This window comes from Gopherus evgoodei, chromosome 4 (genome assembly GCF_007399415.2).
Source record: "Gopherus evgoodei ecotype Sinaloan lineage chromosome 4, rGopEvg1_v1.p, whole genome shotgun sequence".
Taxonomy (NCBI): Eukaryota; Metazoa; Chordata; order Testudines; family Testudinidae; genus Gopherus; species Gopherus evgoodei.
In genome coordinates this window covers 17,233,419-17,250,131 of record NC_044325.1, presented here as the reverse complement: position 1 = coordinate 17,250,131, position 16,713 = coordinate 17,233,419, and the positions used below count along the sequence as shown (strand labels likewise).

Below are 16,713 nucleotides of genomic sequence, written 5' to 3'. Positions count from 1 at the left end.
AGAGACAGACTTGGTAATAACCTTACACTGGTCAGGCTTCTGACCAGGGCAAGATGCTATATTCCAGGGGTGCAAGGCTGGGGAGCTGGAGGGAATTGGCTGGAGCCTCTCTGCTGTTGGTTTGTGAGTGGCTGGCAACCCTTGTCCAAGAATACAGAGATTTTTTTTTTAGTAATGAACATATGATTTGCAAATCAAATACAAACCTGGGTGAGATTTGGTGGTTGCAAACTGTCCTGCATCCACAGAGTGTGCTTTGCCTCTGACCATTATGCAGTCTCTGAGAGCATACCCCTTTAGAGACTGGTCATATGCAATGTTCCCTCTAAGTTTTTCCACCCTTGTGCGAAATAAATTTTGTTATGTGAACCAAAGTATGTGTGGATGTGCGCCACCAGTAGAAACCAAAAACCTAGATATAATAAATGTTACCAATAGGAATAATTACTCCAGCCAGGACAGGTTAGGCATTTTAGAACTCACTACTCAAAGAATTAAATTTAAGTGTAAGAGAGAAATAAAAATTATGGAATACATTGACCAGTCAAAAAACGAAAATAACACACTTTGAAATAATAAAATTACAGAGAATATATGTGCGTTGCGGGAAGCACCAAGAAGTAACAACAACAGTGTTGGGAGGTATGTGACACAGAGACTGTGTGTGTGTGTGTGTGTGTGTGTGTGTGTGTGTGTGTGTGTGTGTGTGTGTGTGTGTGTGTGTGAGAGAGAGAGAGAGACCCAAACACACATGCACACAGAGACTGCGTTGTGTATGACACACAGAGACTGTGTGTGTGTGAGACACAGAGACTCTGGGTGTGCTGGCTCGCTGGGGAAGTTTCTGAGGGATGCCCATCTGCTGTCTCTTTAAGGCACTCACTGTAAGCTGTCCTCCTCTTGAACCATGTCCCCCCTCCCCTGCTCTGCAGAGCTGCGGTACGTGGGCAAAGGGGAGGGGAAGAGACAGATTGTGTGAGAGAGAGAGACAGACAGAGAGAGATTGTATGTGCTGGCTGCTGCCTGCTGAGGAAGTCTCTGAGAGACCGTACACTGTCTGTTTAAGGCACTCACTCACCTGAAGGCTTGTTCAGACCTCGGAGCTGCTGTCAGTTCTAAGCCCTGTCCCCTCTACCCTGCTCTGTGGAGATGGGGTACAGGTGCTGGGCTGGGGGACTGAAAGGGGGACACCCTGACATCAGCATCCTCTTTCCCCCCACCCCCTGTTCTGCATAGCCAGCAGGAAGATCCCAGGAGCAACCTGGCTGCAAAACAGCGGGGTAGAGGAGGGGCACCTGAACACATGCTGCTGGCTGGATGTGTGTGGCTCTGTTAATCAACTGCATGGCACTTGAATCTCTCCTGGGCAGCCGCCCAACCGTGCAGCTTACAGGGAACACGGGCCCTATGCCTCTACTTTTTGCCAGGGAGAATCCCACGGCTTCATAACTCTGAGACTGAGACTTTGGCTTCAGCATCTCTGTTCTCACAGTGGTGCCTCCAAATGAATTCAGACCTGTGTTGGAGACTTACCTTCTTGGGAGCCACATGACCAGCAGATGTTTGCAGTGACCCAGGACAGCCTTTTTAAAACAATCCAGCATTTATTAGTCAGCCGGAATATAGTACATAAGGGTCCCTACATGAGAATGGAAAAACAAAGTTTGTATACATGTCCATGTTGGCAGCATTATCTGCCTCTGTCATCCTAAGAGTCCAGGATTCCATCTACCCCTGCACTGGGCTGCAGTCTACTGAATCCCGGCTGCTCTTTGTTTCACATTGCTGTTTTCACATATTTTATCTCCCTTTGCTGGCAGTCTTTAAAATTAATGAGACAAGGTGGGTGAGGTAATATCTTTTATTGGACCAACTTCTGTTGGTGTGACTGAGAAGCATATATTGACCTCTTCTTATATTGATCTCTTCTTCAGGTCTAGGAAACTTACTCAGAGTATCACAGCTAAATGCAAGATGGAACAGCATTTCTCAGATGTGGCCACCATGGCCACAAGTGGCCACAGGGGGCTTTTCTTGTGGCCACAGCCTCCTGGGCAGTGATGGGGGGGCACGGGGCAAAGCAGCAGCCCCTCCCCTGGGACCATCAGCAGGGGCTGGTCCATGTTCCCTTCAGGAGCCACAAACACTGTAGGAGTCTGCAGCCAGCATGAGTTCCCTACCTTCCTGGGGGCAATGGGGCTTGGGCTTCAGGCTTCAGCCCTGGGGTGGTGGGCAGCAGGCTCTGGCCGTGTGACAGCAGGGTCCATCCCCCAGCCGCAGGGCTTTAGATCCAGCTCTGGGCTCACCCCCAACATGTTGCCCCTGGCCCCAGCTGCCTCTTCCAGTCCCCAGCCATGCAGCACTCCCCATCCAGGGCTTAATTTGGTCTCCAACTTGCCCGGGCTGAGTAAGTCTGCTGTGAAAAGTGATATTGTTAATATCATTCACGGCCTCCCAGCAACTAGCAAGTCTGTTGTGAAAATTGATATGAACAAATATACAAATGTCACTTTTCACAGTAGCAGATTTACTAGCTAGCAAGTCTAAAAAAAAAAAAAAAAGCAATTCAAAAAGCAAAACATGCAAATCACCTTATTTGTGTTTCTATTCTGTTTAGAGCCAGTAAAGAAGAGAAACAACTGTAAATTATTTTTAATTATTGAGTCTGCAAAAAAAAAAAAAGCAAGCAACCTACATAAATAAATTACAATGATTTGGACATGTATATGTGCATTTCCCCCCCTAAAGTTAATTAAGTATTTTAAGGAGAATTGTTAGAGTGGCCACCAGCAAGAGGTGGTGGCCTCAATCTGAGACAACCCAAAAATTTGTTGTGAGAACCTCTAGCATAAGTAGTTAACACATCTCAAGAAACCATTAGCTGTGACACTCTGAGTAAGTTTCCCAGACCTGAAGAACAGGTTGAAGCTTGAAAACTTGTCTCTCTCATCAACAGAAGTTGGTCCAATAAAAATTATTACCTCACCCACTTTGTCTCTCTAATTTTCTCGGACCCACATGACAACACCAACATTGCATACATCTTTAAAACTTAATGTTCAGTCATTTATCTTCCATTCTATCTCCAAGTATCTATACACATATGTTGGCAGTTCTTGATAATCTATTCATGCCAAATGATATGCCCACTGCCTATCTGACTCCTACCAAGTCCCCTGCCTCAGGAAAGAAATTAACTCCTTCAATCCCAAGAGCTAACAACTCCAAAGTGAGCAGGGAAACTGTGTTATGTATATTTTTTATACAAATAATGCAGAAATTTCTCACATCCTCCACACAGACACACTTTCTAGAGCATTTGACAAACATGCAGTGGAGCAAAGTCCAAAGCTATACATTGTACACGCCAATTTGATTTAAAAAACCCTTTGCAGTCTCAGACAAAATGTAGACTTGTGATTTCCAGAGCAACAGCTCAGGATGAGAACTTCCAGTAAGTGCTTAAGGATATTAGCACAGGGAGGTCCAGACAGCATGTTCCCAGTCCCTAATACAAATTTAGAGGGGCGCTCTCAGTCCTATATAGGGTTTTGTTTAAAGATACCTGAATAGTGATGCATAAGGTGTTACAGGAAAATATGTTTAAAAGGATACATGAAGGTCATTTAGAAACTGAAAAATCTGAGAGACAGGCAAGACACTGTTAATTTGAAAGAGTCACCTTGAAGAAGCTGTCATTGCTTGCTGCATAGGCCAAAAATACAGGCCAAGTCAAGCAAAGAGCCTATGTTGGTGGCACACAAAAAATTTGCTTCCTGGAGCAAAGTAGGCGTAGATTGTTTACATTGGCTGGAAAAACCTATGTACTTGTCCTACACTAGTATTCTCATTTCCCTGAGAAAGCTTTACTAGATAGCTTTATGTCAAATCTAGCTTTGCTAGACATGGCATACCTGACATAGTGTTGGGTCTAAACTTTTGGTGAACTTTGGGGAGCCAAAACACACCCAGACTGGCTGTCTCTGCATAATCCTTCCTGAACCCTTTTGAACAAAACACTGACCTGCAAACTACTCATGACACCCCCTTTCTCAAGTAGTCATTAGCCTTTATCTCTATGCATTTACTTGTTAACTTGCTTTTCCTGTAAAATCTTGATTGATTATGCATGACCATTATCTTTTGTTAATCACTTTGTTTACTTCTGTGTATAAATATTGATGTTCACCCCTAATAAAGGGGCCACACTTAATCTAAAGCTTTTAGAGCTAAGGATAGTGTAAGCCCGTTAATCAACGCATTGGTGTCTGGTCTCTGACAGAATTGTGTGCCCCATACCAACTCCGCACGAACTCGGGTGCTGGAGAGGTGAGTGAGGACTTGCTTTATTTACCTAATAATAGTAATGTCTAACAATGGGCCACAGTGTAGAGGCATGAGTTTAAGCAATTCACAGTAAAGTTAGGGTTTAGAGATTTAATTGCTGGTCCCCACGATCCCTAATCCAATGGGTTGAGTGAATGCTCTAACCAATGGTCTGTAGGATATATGGGGAGAACCCCTCTGCCCCACCTATTTTACTTGTGGGGCCTAATCCAGTAGGCATGCTCAGAGCACATCTACCTGACCAGGCCCTGCAGGCAAGATAGGTGGAGGACTATCTAGTTTGAGAAGCTCACTAAGCCCTCGTCCAGACTACCCCGCCGTATCGGCGGGTTAAAATCGATTGCTCGGGGATCGATATATCGTGTCTAATTTAGACGCGATATATCGATCCCCGAGCGCGCTTATATCGATTCCGGAACTCCATCAACCCCAACGGAGTTCCGGAATCGACACGGAGAGCCGTGGACATTGATCCCGCGCCGTCTGGACGGGTGAGTAATTCGATCTTAGATATTTGACTTCAGCTGCGTATCTAATATCGATTTCCCCCCCCCTAGTCTGGACGAGCCCTAAGCGTTAGCTGTGAGCTAGAGATCAAGTAGTTCCTTGGCATGAGGATTTAAGTCGTTTAATGCATGCCCACTGGAAGAAATATAGGCACCAGGATGGGGAAGCAAGATTACTGATATGACAGAGAGAACTTCTCCAATATCGGCCTATTCATTATTCGTCTTCATTTCTTTTGTGTTTGTTATACCGACAATAACAATTTGTGCCTCACATCTGTATGTAAATGGCTGGTCATTAAAGTTCTTTGCATTCCCAAACCAGGTGCATGTGAAAACTTCTGAAAAATAAGAGGAGGCCTTGACAATGATCTTCTGATTCTGAAGTAAAGTATTCATTGTTTTAACAAGTTTTGTGCTTTTGGTTTTGCTGCTACTTAGAGCTCATCAAATTCATGTTATTTGGAACATCAGTTTTTGGCCTATCTGGTTTAGCCAGCAAAGTCAGATTTTTTACATAGCCAGTGAACTTATCATACTACAGCATTTTAATAGTGTGCAAACAGTGATGCCTTGACTAAAAAGTTTTGCAATTCTGTAGCACACCAATCATTTAGGAAAAATTTAATAAAAGCAAACACTGTGTGAAAGACAAATGTGAAACTGTAAATAGAGTTGTGCAAATAACTAATTTTTTGGTTCGTTGGCAGCAGTGAAAAATTGAAAAAAACAGTTTCAGGTCAACCTGAAATGAAATATTTTTGGTGAACTGAAAAGTAAAACAAAAATTTGTTTGGGGCTGAAATAAATGTTTCATTTGACCCAAAATAAAACATTTTGTTTCTATTTTGAACTTAAAACGTTTTTACAAATAAAATGGAAGGAATGTTTGAAATAAAAAGTCATTTTGAAAATGTCAAAACAAAACATTTCTATTTTGTCAGAATTTTCTTTTTGTTTGGCTTTCTTTTTTTCCAGCTGAAACAATTTGGCAAATTCAGCAGAAATTAGTGAAATATTAATCTGCATTTTTCACCAAAAAAAAGTTTCCATAGAAACTTGTGTTTCAAGAATAATTGCATCATTCAGGCCACAGTCAGTATCTGGGGATTTTAGCAGTTAGTGTCATCCCTCTTTATTGCAGTGTGTAAAGTTCACAGCATAGTGATAAGGAGATGGACAAAACTGCCTATTCTTTTTTCTCATTTGCATTCTCTTCTCATTCTTTCAAAACTGCCTATTCTCTTTACTTCCTGCAGAGTAAGATAATAGTTGGACCTTATCTAAATAAAGTGCTACATTGGTTCATTATGTATTTTGCTAAAGATAGTTGGATTCCTATAAGTTTCGAATGCAGAAGTAATCACTGGAATTCATGAGTGATGACTTTCTTGTAGAGAGATGGTTAATTTTAATACTTCAGATTGCTTACTAAGAAAGTAATGTACAAGGTTCAGTACTGGAGAGCAATGGACAGCCAGGGCAGATCCCAGAGCACCCAGAATTATATGGTCCTAGCAAGATACCCTGCTCAAGAAAGCAGATGCTGTATTCTGCACAAGCTTCAGTCTCCAAATAGTTTTAAGGCATAGCCCCATGTAGCATACATTGCAGTAGTCTAATCTTAACACTACAAAAGATGAACAACAGTGGAAAGATCTACTCCTGAAAGAAAAGGTTGCAACCTTTTAAACCTATTTAAATAAAGTAGCAATAATTTAACTCAATCTTATATCAGCTCTTCTGTTGTTTTGCCCAGGATTGATGTCAGAGTAATTGTCCTATAGATACTTATAGTGATAGGGTAGCTGGCCCCTTAAATGAGACTGAACTCAGTTCTCCTGTTCCAGTCCAGGTTTGTCCTAATTTGGTGTACTGAGGAGGGCAGAGCTGCCCCTGGGAGTTGTAAATGAGAGTTCAGACAGCTGAGAGAGGAGTCCAAAACTGGAGCTCTGAAGCAGAGCTAGGCTGTGACCTTCAGAGAGGTAATCTCTCTGAAGTGGGGAGCAGTTAGAATTCCCTAGAGAGCAATGGAGTCAGAGCAAGTGAAAGCTGAAGGCAGGAAGGTCACCTACAAATTTCTCCAGGCCAGAGAGAGGGCTGGGGAGGGCTGAAGGATGGGAGTAGCAGAGGTAGATACTTGGTCACTCTTTGAGCTGGAGGGCCAGAGAGGACTGAAGGCTGGGGAAAAATGAAGGGGTGAGCTTAGTGGTGTATCTGGGCAAGAACTGGAACCATATCTGGGAAGGAAATAGGGCAGAGAAGCACCCTAGGTAGAAGGGCTGGGATGAGGCATAGTGAAAGACCCCAGAGCCACACTTGAGAGCTGGGTTATGCATGGTGAGACACCCCAGAGCCATAGTTGGTGTTGGACTGTTGAGACTAATATACTGTTTGCACTGCACTGGGAGAATTCTGCTTTATGGTAGTGGGACTTTTGGTAATAAATTAACTCCACAAAAGGGCTTTTTAGGTACTCCAAATGCTGTACAGTACTGAGTTTATCTGATGAACCAAGAGGGAAACTGATGCAAGGGGGCATTTACAGGGCTGTCCTGAGGCCACCAGGGGACACATGGGAGACAGCCTCAGGTTTACAGGTCATCACACTTGCCCTTTTTGAACATTGGCACACTAGCATTGTTGTTATTATCTTTATTACCATAGGCCCACACTCAGCTGTGTTGGCTCATTTTAAGATTCTCTTTGATTTAAACCCATCTGCAGTTACTCCTATTGGTCTTTTTAGAAACTTGCCTTTATTTAATTAGTTGTTCTTTGAACCAGACATCCTTCCCCCTACTTCATTCCTTCTGGCCTTATAAGTCATTACTTTCAAGGCTCTTCTGCATGCTCCGTGGCGGTGTGTGTATCGGAGGGCTCATCTTACCCCCAGTCCCTCTCCTCCCTACTGGGTGACGGAGGTGGGGAGGGGGGTTGTGTGGAGGAGGAGGAGGAGGAGGAGGAGGAGGGCGAGGGCAGCTTCCCCCCCGCCCCCGCCACATACTGGGTGATAGATATGGGTGGGCAGCTCTTCCCCTCCCGCCCCCCGCCTCTATACGGGGTGATGGAGGCGGTGTGGAGGGGCAGCTCTTTTCTCCCTATTCCTGCTGGGTGATGGAGATTGGGGGTGAACCCCTCCCCCCAGCACACCTCCTCCCTCCTGAGAAGCTAAAGTTCCTCTGCCCAGTCCACCCCCTACCCTTGAGCTTCTGTGGGCATCTCCACGTGACACTCGCGCGAGGTTGAAGCAGGCAAAGTTCATTGGCCGCTCCCGCGCTCAGAACAAAGTTGTGATTGGTCGCACTTTCTCCTAGAAGCGGGGCACAGCCAATCAGGAGCGCCTCGCACCGTCAGTGCTCTTGCGTTGCCAGCAGAACTTTGCGCAGGCGCCGTGGTGGGACCGCGCGCACCCGGAGGAGGAGGGCGCGGGGGTGCGCGCGACGGCGGTGCAGCCGGGCTCGGCTGAGTCAGGACGGCCACAGGCGGGTAACCGACGGGCCGGAGCTGCAGCGGCGTAGCGGGAAGGCGCAACGGCCGGCTGGGCGGGTTTCTAGGGTCGAGTAGAGCCTAAGCCCCCTCCCCGCTGGAGGCCGCCCCCGTCGGCATAGTCCCCCCTCCCCTCCGGAGAGATCCCCCGCCCGGGAGAGACTCCCCGCGCCACCCGGCTCCTCGCATGGCTCTGCTCCAGCGCCTGGCCCGGCTCGCCGCCGACCTGCAGGACCCGCAGAAAGTGGCCGACTTCCAGCGGCTCTGCGGGGTGGAGGGGCCTCCGGGCTTGGTGGCCTCCCCTCCCCTGGCTGAGGAGAGCGGGGAGCCGGAGCCGTTAGCCAACGGCAGCTGCCTCGCCGTGACCGGCGGAGGGGAAGGAGATGGGTGGCCCCGACTCCGAGCCGCCGCTGGCGGGGAGAAGCGGCACCCGAAGGGGCTGGGGAACGGGGCGGTCCCCGGGGGAGCCGGCGGGCAGGGACCCCCGCAGCAGACCTGGGGGAGGAGGCAGCCGCGCCGCAACTCCCTGACCGGGGAAGCCGCCTGCCAGGAGATCGCCATCCGCAACCCCTTCCTCTATTATCTGTTCAACCTGGGCACGGAGCTGGGCAACGAGCTCTTCTACATCCTCTTCTTCCCCTTCTGCATCTGGAACCTGGACGCCTGGATAGGCAGGAGGCTCATCATCGTCTGGGTCTGGGTTATGTACCTGGGCCAGTGCACCAAGGATGTGATCCGCTGGCCACGGCCTGCCTCCCCTCCCGTGGTGAAGCTGGAAGTCTTCTACAACTCCGAGTACAGCATGCCCTCCACCCACGCCATGTCGGGCACTGCCATCCCTCTGGCGCTCGTCCTGCTCAGCTACGGCAGGTGGCAGGTAATGCCCTCCCTTTTTCATAGCGAGATATACACTCCACTGCCTTAATGGGAGGATGAACTGGTTTGGATAAAATACAATACCTGTTCTCCTCCCCAACCCCCCAAGTCATCTATTCTTAAAAATGAATGTGAACTGAACTTTTTTTTGATTATCCAGGAAAGTGTTTAGATATCAGGAGAGAGACTTCTAGTATTTCCAGCTTTTATTTGAATAGTGAGAATGTGCACAGTGTGCTCTGAATCTCTGTCTGCACCCTGTTCTTGTGAGACTTTTGTAGCCTCAAGTGGTTTGGGTAAACTTTTGTACAAGCATCTGATCTTTTGGCAGGCTGATTGGTTTAATTGACTGGCTGACAGAGCACTAGGAATTTTAGAGTTCAGTGATAATCTTACTTTTGCTTCTGATTTACTACTTTGTCCTTGGCATCTCCTTGAACTCTGTTTTAGTTTAATAATTGGATGTTGAAGGTATAAATAATCCTCAAAGTGCTGCACAACTATAGAAGTACTAATTTTTATCAGGAACTGATTTCTGAACCTTTTCAGGTTTGCCCTTCTCTCATCTAAATTTTAATCTCCGGTATATTGCATCTTAAATCAACAAGGTCAATTTAAATGATAAATTGTACTCTATGGATAATTAGATCATGTTATGCTTTCAGTTGCAGTAGGTATTGCTGAAATTTTTGCTCTTGAACATATTGCTAGAAAATTCTCTACAAATACATGATCCTGGAGTTTTCTTGCACCACTTGCAGGGGCAGGTGAGCAACAAGAGTTTTTGGTAGTTTTTTTTGGTCATTCCTTGATAGCAAGTGTTATAGACACTTAACATGCAGTGCATTGAAACTTCTAACAGCTATGTATTTGGAGGATACAGATCTCCTATATCCAGTTTATGTAAAAGGGATTGATTTCTACTTGCAACATGTTTAGCATTTTCAGACGGTCTGCCATCTGTACTGCTTTTCATATAGCTGTATAACTTTTAAGAAGTGCAGCAAATTGCTGAGATACTTTCAGCTTAGTGACTAAAGAACCCTTATCTTTTCAGTCAGTGCTGTTAATGATCACTGGCTGTTTACTGTCATAGCACAACACTTGTGTTTTTATCTCCATCTGTGAAATGGGTATTCTGAAAGGAGAGAGCTGTTTGAAGGTTCAGAAATGTGCAAGTAATGCGGTTTAAACAAAGACTGAGATTCAAAGTGCAGTAACTAATCTTGGTAAAAGTCAGTCCACTCCCAAAAAGTGTAGGTATCCAAAATAACTACACTTTTTTTTTTTTTAGTCAAAGGCCAAGTGCCTTCCACTACACACCAAGTTCCCACCCACTTGATGTGCACAGGCATGTGATAGATCAAGGTGTTAAGATTTACTTTATGAAATATATATTTTCACTTATTAGTAACTGTTTATAGGTTCATTATAAAGAGTGAATCATTAAAAATGGACCTTATTCAACAACATGTACATTCAGTCACAATTGCTTATTTAGTGACAGAAAAATATTTTTTATTGCCTTTTACCCCATTAGCACTGGAGAGCTGACAGTCTGAGAATGATCTGAGTTATATTGCTTTCTATATATCCTTAACAGAATAACTTATTAATGCCAGAGAGAGACAATGTGGGTGAGGTAATATATTTTATTGGACCAATGTCTGTTGGTGAGAGAGAGAAATTTTTGAGCCACATGGAGTTTTTTCAGGTCTGAGAAAGGTACTCCGAGTATCACAGCTAAATGCAAGGTGGGACTGACAAGACTACAATTACACCGGGTATGTTACTAATGCTAGTCAGTTATATCGGTGTAAACCCTATGAAGGCAATGCTGGTAGTGATGTGTGGGAAGCAGAGCTGAGCTTTATTGCCAGAGTGACTTTGCAGCACTGGCAAGCAGAGAAATAATATTTTTACTGGTAAACTAACTACATTTGTTATAAAAACTCAAGTGATGACAAACATGGGACCCATGCTTTGGTTTGGTTTGTTGTCACTATTCAGAGTAGAACCACGCTTAACCTTTTCAGTAAACCAGCATCTTTTAAATGGATTGCTCTGCCATCTCTTGATTCTATGAAAAACTTAATTTCATATGAAATTATTTGCTTGAATAGTAGAGCACACTGAAACTAAAGTTTATTCAGGATAGTATCTGTCATCTGAAGAAGTCTGAACAATCGGACTAGGATGCTTCAGAAACTATATAGAAAATGGATGCTGGGAGTAAATGTGCTGGACTTCACATAAAAGTTTGGCCAGTAACATTTAAGTAGTTTCATTGACACTTCTTAATATTTTTTATTCTTGTTGGGGAGAGGAGTTTGATTTATGTGGATCTCTGTTTTTGGGTCTAGATATTGAGAATCTTCAGAACCTCAGCTCTGACTCTTTGTGCTTATTGTCTTATACTAGGCCTTTTATTGCAGATTGATATCTAATCAAGGAAGGCGGCAGTGTTTTTTCCTTCTGAAGCCTATTTGTGCTGCTCATGAGTGCTAGCTATAAGGATTTGCTATGAAGCAGTTTAGAGGTTCTCTCTATACTGTACAATTGGGTGTACTGCATTCATCATAATTCCAGACTTTTGCTAAAAGTTTGAACTCATGTCTCTTATATAGTAATGAAGTGCTCTGTTGATGGATTTCGTTGCATCATGTATTATGAACTAAACATTTTTAATAAAATGAATTTTTAGCACTAACTTCCCGAGCTAATATTGCCAAAGGAATATTTTAAAATTAGATTAATAATTTCATGTCACTAAACTTAAGTCTCTCCTGAAAACATATATTGTTTGCAGTGATGATGTTCCCAGGATTTCAGAGGCACAAGATGAGTGAGGTAATATAAGGTGGTCCAATAAAAGATATTATCTCACCCATCTTGCCTTTGAGAAACCATACTTGTTTTAAAAAACCTGGCAGAATCTTCTTGCTAAGGGTCACATCCTGCTTCTATCAAGGACCATGACAAAATTCCTTTTCACTTCAGTTATGCTGGATTGGGCAAAATGAGTGTATATTGTAGGGAACAACTCTGCAGAGATGCCTTTTATTCTTCAGCAGAAGAAAGTTAATAGTATTTAAAAGTAGCAAAGAGTCCTGTGGCACCTTATGGACTAACAGAAGTTTTGGAGCATGAGCTTTCGTGGGTGAATACTCACTTCATCGATGAAAGCTCATGCTCCAATATGTCTGTTAGTCTATAAGGTACTACAGGACTCTTTGCTGCTTTTACAGATCCAAACTAACATGGCTACTCCTCTGATACTTAATAGTATTTAAAATATTTTTAAAGTACTTTTTTTTTTTAAGGTATTTTTCATCCCAGTACATAAAACTACTACTCCTAGCTGCTGCCTTCTACCAGGTGCAGTTCTTTTGCTTTCATAGAATGCTGTTCTTAATGGAATTTTGTTCATTACTTTTCTCTTTAACAAATAAGTAGAGCAGGGGTAGGCAACCTATGGCACATGTGCTGAAGGCAGCACAGGAGCTGATTTTCAGTGGCACTCACACTGCCCAGGTCCTGGCCTCCGGTCCAGGGGGCTCTGCATTTTAATTTAATTTTAAATGAAGCTTCTTAAACATTTTAAAATCTTATTTACTTTACATACAACAATAGTTTAGTTATATATTATAGACTTATAGAAAGAGACCTTCTAAAAAAGTTAAAACGTATTACTGGCATGCGAAATCTTAAATTAGAGTGAATAAATGAAGACTCGGCACACCACTTCTGAAAGGTTGCTGACCCTTGAAGTAGAGCTTGGTAAAACTTCTGTGAATAAAAGAGCCTTAGCCATTAACTTCTACAGAGTTGAAGCTTGAATTTAAAAAGAAAATTCCTGTTATCATAATAGCCATAAGAAACATTCTAAATGTGAATCAAATATAAACTGTTGCACTATTTTCTGTCCTTGGATTCAGGAAGGCAACTCTAATACTTCTGCTACTCCACATAGTTTACCCGTAAAGTAAAAGTGGGATGTAAATAAAACACTGGGGGCTTGTCTACATCAGAAAGTTGCAGCGCTGGTGAGGGAGTTACAGCGCTGCAACTTAGGAGGTGTACACATCTGCAGGGCACCACCAGCGCTGCAACTCCCTGTTTGCAGCGCTGGCCGTACTCCCGTTTTGTCTCGGGTGTAGAGGATCGTAATCAAGTATAGACACTTACCAGCGCTTTTCTTGACCTCCGTGGAATAAGCAGGTATCCCATAATACCTGAGGAAGCCTCTGGTAATCAAACTGGTCTCCTTCCCCAGCTTGCTCTCGCGTTCCCCGAACCCCGAGCAAGCAGGTCTCCTTCCCTGAGGTTTGCTGGGTGGTTCCGGGAACGCGAGAGCAAACCGCGGCGAAGCTGGTCTCCTTTCCCGGTTTGCTCTCTCGTTCCCCGAACCCCGAGCAAGCAGGTCTCCTTCCCTGCGGTTTGCAGGGTGGTTCGGGGAACGCGAGAGCAAACCGCGGCGAAGCTGGTCTCCTTCCCCGGTTTGCTCTCTCGTTCCCCGAACCCCGAGCAAGCAGGTCTCCTTCCCTGCGGTTTGCAGGGTGGTTCGGGGAACGCAAGAGCAAACCGCGGCGAAGCTGGTCTCCTTCCCCGGTTTGCTCTCTCGTTCCCCGAGCAAGCAGGTCTCCTTCCCGGCGGTTTGCAGGGGGGTTCGGGGAACGCGAGAGCAAACCGCGGCGAAGCTGGTCTCCTTTCCCGGTTTGCTCTCGCGTTCCCCGAACCCCCCTTGAAGCCGCCCAACAGCACTGCAGTGTGGCCACATCTAACACCACTTGCAGCGCTGGTTGCTGTAAGTGTGGCCACTCTGCAGCGCTGGCCCTATACAGCTGTACTAATACAGCTGTAACAACCAGCGCTGCAAAATTTTAGATGTAGACATGGCCTGGTTCTCTTTACTACTCTGGAAATAGTGGATTGACAGGAATCAGGCAGTTTAATTCAGTTACCGCTTGGGAGAGCTTTGAACAACAGGGGACCTCATTAGTAGTAATCCCCATCTTTTGTGTATGATAGCTGAAAGGTGTAGGGCTCAAAGATCTCTACCTAGAGTGTGACACATGGAGCCCTAACCTATGGTCTGCAAATATCCCACATTTTACCGTATTGCTTGAATTCTTTTGCACAACCAGAGAGACCTTAAAGGATTCTTGTTTCCAAAAGAACAGTATTGATCTTTTAGCAGCAAGAAAAAAAATTGTTTTGGTAATACTTCATCATAGTTAACTGTTCTGTCCTCTTGTAATATATGCCTTTTTAATTGTTACTTACTTTGACACTATGTAGGAACTTGACTAATGAGCTCTCTATTTCAGCTATACAGGATTATGTTGAAAAATCCCTTCATTTTATTATTAAATTGTGGGTTTTTCCACTTTAGTAAACAAACTTTATAATTGGTGACTTTGAAATACAAAGCAGATAAAATCTATCCATGGAAATTTAGAAACACTGTTGTGGATATTAATACAGTAGATGATGAAAATTGTAAAGAAAACTGATCAACTGGAAATAAGGGTGCCATAGATGATATTTTAAAAAAAAAAGTGTATTTGCTAGTCTATATCAAAATCTGCATTCACACACCTTTTTTTAAAATATGATTTTACCACAGTAATGAAAATACAGGCACTCTCTAATCTTCAACCAGTCTTCAATACTTTAAATATTATAAAGTGCCATGGGGGTAAGAGGTAATATAAAACCACTGTATGATGTAAACAGTTAACTGACATTTGATGAATATTTTCATGAACTTTGGAGAGTACTTGAAAACAAGTACTCGTTAACCTGATTTTAGAAAATATTTTATATTAGAATGAGTTTGATCTGTACAAAAACAAACTTTCAAAACTTGGTATTTTCATGTGTCACATTTCAGATTATCAGACTCTGCACAGCTCAAGAGGGCTGCTGCAAAGATGATTTTTTTTGGTACCTTAGTGCCAGATTGGGGAAGCACAAGTACAGTTCATACTGCAAACTAGAGCAGCCTGTGGATTTGCTAAATTATGCTGGTGGCCAATAGTCGTAAAGGGTTGTTTCAGGAAAGAGTAATTGTGGTGTTTGTGGAAGACTGGGTCATTCCCTCTGCTCTAGTAGTCATGAGTGGGTGGTGTAAGAGATTTTGTAGCTTCTCTAGACCACCTCAGAACAACTCTGCATATGGAGATGGAATCTTCCAGTGGCTGGGTAAGGCCAAAGCTGCTCTACAGTAATGACAGGATCTAGCCATGAAGAGCTTTAGTTATTACTCACTTGGATTTGAGTCACTGTAATGACTCACTTAAAAATATGTGATGTCTTATCTATTTACTTAGTATTGAGAGGAACAATTCACTTAACATAAAGAAAATATAATTGTGTGAATATTAAATTGATTAGTTCTCAGTTAATTTTTTTCAGGCTATTTGCATAATATACCATCTTTCCTAACACGTGTAAACATTAGGCAGGTTTGAATTAGTGTAAATTGACTCCTGACTCCCTTATACATATGGCTACATAACAAGCCCTTCAGCTGTTTAATATAAAAATGTAAACTACATGACGCTAAGGTTGTTCATTTCTGAAAGCTGTTCTAGTTTTGTTTTTTGGCTGTTCAGTGAGATTTTGGAATGACGCAAATAGATTTGGATTGTAAAAATATATGATGGCTGAACATTCACATCTGTTTAATAATTCTGTGTTGCCTTTTCCTTGCCTGGAAAACCAACATTTATTATCATCTTTATTTGTTATGCTGAAGACCTTTAATGTAAGCTAATTATGGTGGCTGGGTTTTTTGTTAGTGTTTTTCCATGGACTCTAATGAGAATCAAATTGTCGCATTTTAGCTTCCTGTCCAGTGAGAAATGTGAGGCGGGAGAACAAGATTTACAACAATAAGATAATATGGATGTCTTGGTTAGTGCATATGCACTGATGACTTAATAAAAGCTTAATTTTTTAATACATATATTATTAGCCAGAAAAGGTCAGGAAGAAAGTTCCAGGTGTAAAAGTCTGCATAGAATTTGCATGAAGATGAGGAGGAAAAGGAAATAGGAGTGTGCTTAAACATGTAGATGGCATATATACCATACCTGAGTTATCTTGAGATATAGGTATTCATGCATGTAACTCCCTGTGCTTTCATTTTGAATTCAAACCCCCCCCCCAACAGTGCTGTTAGCAAATATTGTGGTACGTTGCTTATAAATTGTGTACATGTTTTTGTGTACAACTGCTCTTTGGATAGAGTGTGTAGCAGCTAGTGTGAAAATTTAAATTGTACAGTAACAGACTGGCGGATGGCAATTGACTTATTTAGTTTCTGCTGATTAGCAAATAAAGAAACAAAACTATGCTTATCTTACTCATCAAGGTTATTGGCTTAACTTTTTGTTCTTGCTCTTATACAGCCTGTGTTTAAAAGACATAGATTAATAAAATGGACAATTGGGAATCTTTGGTAAGCTTAAAACAAATTTTAATTGCT

The 16,713-nt window shown here is 43.2% G+C and overlaps 2 protein-coding genes across 2 annotated transcripts in view; both read left to right on the top strand.

The window, feature by feature from the left end:
- The first annotated feature begins 8,290 nt into the window (after window positions 1-8,290).
- The window catches only part of SGPP1 (sphingosine-1-phosphate phosphatase 1), a 31,682-nt gene continuing 23,259 nt past the window's right edge, over window positions 8,291-16,713 (top strand). The window contains exon 1 of the mRNA XM_030558550.1: window positions 8,291-9,219. Within this exon, the coding sequence (XP_030414410.1) occupies window positions 8,530-9,219 (690 nt within the window). The 5' untranslated portion in view covers window positions 8,291-8,529. The remainder of the gene's footprint in view (window positions 9,220-16,713) is intronic.
- Window positions 9,158-16,713, top strand: part of WDR89 (WD repeat domain 89) — a 91,950-nt gene continuing 84,394 nt past the window's right edge. The window contains exon 1 of the mRNA XM_030558557.1: window positions 9,158-9,219. The gene's annotated coding sequence lies outside the window, so the exon portion shown is untranslated. The remainder of the gene's footprint in view (window positions 9,220-16,713) is intronic.